The 2,808-nt window shown below is 44.3% G+C and overlaps 1 protein-coding gene across 1 annotated transcript in view; it reads right to left on the bottom strand.

Annotated features, from left to right (window-relative positions):
• The window catches only part of LOC105449455, a 10,541-nt gene extending 8,333 nt beyond the window's left edge, over positions 1-2,208 (bottom strand). The window contains exon 1 of the mRNA XM_011688708.1: positions 25-2,208. Coding sequence (XP_011687010.1) covers positions 25-2,208 — 2,184 coding nt within the window. The remainder of the gene's footprint in view (positions 1-24) is intronic.
• Positions 2,209-2,808: the final 600 nt, after the last annotated feature.

Here is a 2,808-nt window from a genome sequence, read left to right as displayed (position 1 = left end):
ACTGTGATGAGGAAGGTAATATACCGGTCCTTGTGTTGCTTCATTCGAAATCTTCCGCATGTGGCCTAACCTTTCGTATTCTTCGAGAAAAGCCGAATATTGTTGTTCGAGCGCCTCCGTTCTATGCAATTTTTTCTCTAGATTGATGAGACGACGACGAGCGATTGCTCTCGACTCGCCAAGCTCGTCTGGACCTTTCTTAAATGGCATGCTAACGATGAATCTTCCGTCTTCGTTTCTTCGAGTCGTTCTCACAAAATGCGCCTCCGCTTCCCTTTCCTCCGAGGTGAATATTCTTTGGTCCTGAATCTCTTCGATGTTCCAAAATTTAGTCAACTGTCTGTCTATGTCTACTTCCTTGGCAAAATTGCATTTGATGGGATTTACGCTCGTTGGTTCGAGCGGGCCGGCTGCTATCCATCCCAGCCTAGTCTTCTGCATCGTGAGCTGTTCTATTTTGAATTGCCCTATGCAAAGGAGATTCCAGAACCAATCGCCTCCTATTAGGATGTCTATACCGCCCGGTGTATAAAAAGAAGGATCAGCTAACTTAATGTTTGATGGGATCTGTAGGCTCTGAAAATTAATGCGACGACTTGGTAGCTGACTTGTTATTTCGGGCGTTACCAAACATTTCACGCGAAACTCGTAATTATTGTAATGAGCTGCTATCTTGACCTCGCAGCTATGCTCTATTTGTAATGCCATGCCGTTTATGGCTTCTATGCTCGTATTGATTCTGTTTGTGTCCAAACTTAACTCTTGACATAATTTCCTTGTGATTAGGCTCGATTGAGATCCTGGATCGAGTAACGCGCGTACGCTTCGCTGTTTACCTCGTCGATCTGTTACCAAAACTAATGCTGTAGCTAATAATACGCCAGATGCCTGCTGACTATGAGAGCATAAAACCGATGAGCTTCCGCTTTCGACTACCGGAGTTGCATTCTCCGATGATTGTTTCTCGAAGTGCAATAAAGTATTGTGTTTACCGGAGCACTTTTTGCAAAGACTGGCTCTGCAATCTTTAATGAAGTGCCCTGGCTTCATGCAATTGAGGCAAAGCTTCGAACCTTTTAACTGCTCTGCTCTCCTTTGTGGTGTGAGCTTGAGAAACTGCTCGCAGTTCGCTAAATGATGTGCTTCCTTACATAGCGAACACCTTTGCTTCTGAACTAGAAACGATTTTACCTTAGGGCGATCCGCTTGCTTTGATTTTGAGACGTCCTTCTCATTTATTTCGATGCTATCCAACAAGTCCGCTCGCGAAATTAGAAATGTCTTGAATTCTTCTAACGTGGGAATGTCGTTGCCCGCTCTCTCCTTCTCCCACTCTCTCGCGGTGACGCCGTCCAACTTAGTCGATATTATGTATATTAACAATGTGTCCCATTGCTCGGTGGATTGCTCTAAAGCTGTTAATGCTCTTAAATGTTTATTTAAAGTATCAATAGTTTCGCGAATTTGACTTGCGGACTCTTGTTTCATCTGACTAATACTAAATATCGCCTTTACATGATTATGCGCTAATAACCTCTTATTATTGTAGCGATCACATATCGCACTCCATGCCACAGCGTAATTCACGGCAGAAATTTCGAGCGACTTTATAATCTGAGCAGCAGATCCTTCCAAAGAAGCCTTCAAATAATGAAATTTCTGTATGGGATCTATCGTTTCGTTTCTGTGAATAAGCGATTCGAATGTGTCTCTGAAACTTAACCAATCAGAAAAGTTACCGCTAAACTTGGGTAATTCTATCGTAGGCAATCTAATGCCCGCTGTCTTTAATATGATATGTTGATTCGGCTGCCTGGCGGCATTTGGAAGAACCTGCGCTCCCTGTAATAGTTGCTCTTGCGCTTGCGAACCGCTCGCTACTCGCGTATTCGCGTCTAATGCTTGACGAATAAGTAAAAATTCCGCCCTTGCTATCGTTTGATAATATTCTGTTTCGAACTGCTCGCGATATTCTCCTGCTTCCTGCGCTTTCTCTTCACCACAGATCGCCTCTATTTCCGCTTGAATTTGCTCGAATTTATTGTACGTTTCACGTATACGACTAATGCGTTCGCGGATTTCCAATGCCGTCACTTCGTCTAATGGCCGACCGTGCTCTGCTTGCGCTTCCACCGTACTGACTATATAATTCTTGAAAATGGTAAGCTTACCCTTAGCCGTTCCGCGAGTTCTAACGAGAGCCTCCATTCTTACCTTGCTCGACAAAGCGAGAGTGTTTCCAAAGACAATGACCAAATAAAGAGGGGAGGGCCTCGACTTCCTTCTAATTTATGTGTATATGCCTCAGTAATGCGACCATCCAATGAGATACCTTCCTGTTTTTGCTGCTATCGACTTTCAATGTTTCGCTTATTGCAATGCTTTTCCTGTGAATATTGTGCTAAATCTGCTGCCTCTGAAATCCTTCCGAATGAAGGCTTGCACGTGCCTTGCTAATGGCGGCTACTGTGTTCGCGCCCGCTGCGCCTTGCAATGTCCTTGTACCGCTAGCTTCTTTCCACTGCGGTTAATGCGAAAATCTTTAACTTCTCAAGTTACTTTTAATAAATCCGGCTCGAAGGACCATGTTTGGGATTTAACAGAAATGAATCGCCGGATTTCACCTTTGAAAAATACTAAGAGCCGTGTCGCTCGTGATGCTTTATTGCCGCCATGTACAATACTGATTTTTATTACATTCTCCTTCTTCGAGAGCGCGCTAGCGCCGGTCTTCTTCCTCGCGGACGCTCATGCGCCAAAAAAATGACGAATACCCACTCGCTCGCGGCCATATTACGAATCGCCGTA

The sequence above is a fragment of the Wasmannia auropunctata genome, unplaced genomic scaffold (assembly GCF_000956235.1).
Source record: "Wasmannia auropunctata unplaced genomic scaffold, wasmannia.A_1.0 LD336076.1, whole genome shotgun sequence".
Lineage (NCBI taxonomy): Eukaryota > Metazoa > Arthropoda > Insecta > Hymenoptera > Formicidae > Wasmannia > Wasmannia auropunctata.
Note: the sequence above shows the minus strand (reverse complement) of the source record. Positions and strands in the feature narration are given on the sequence as shown.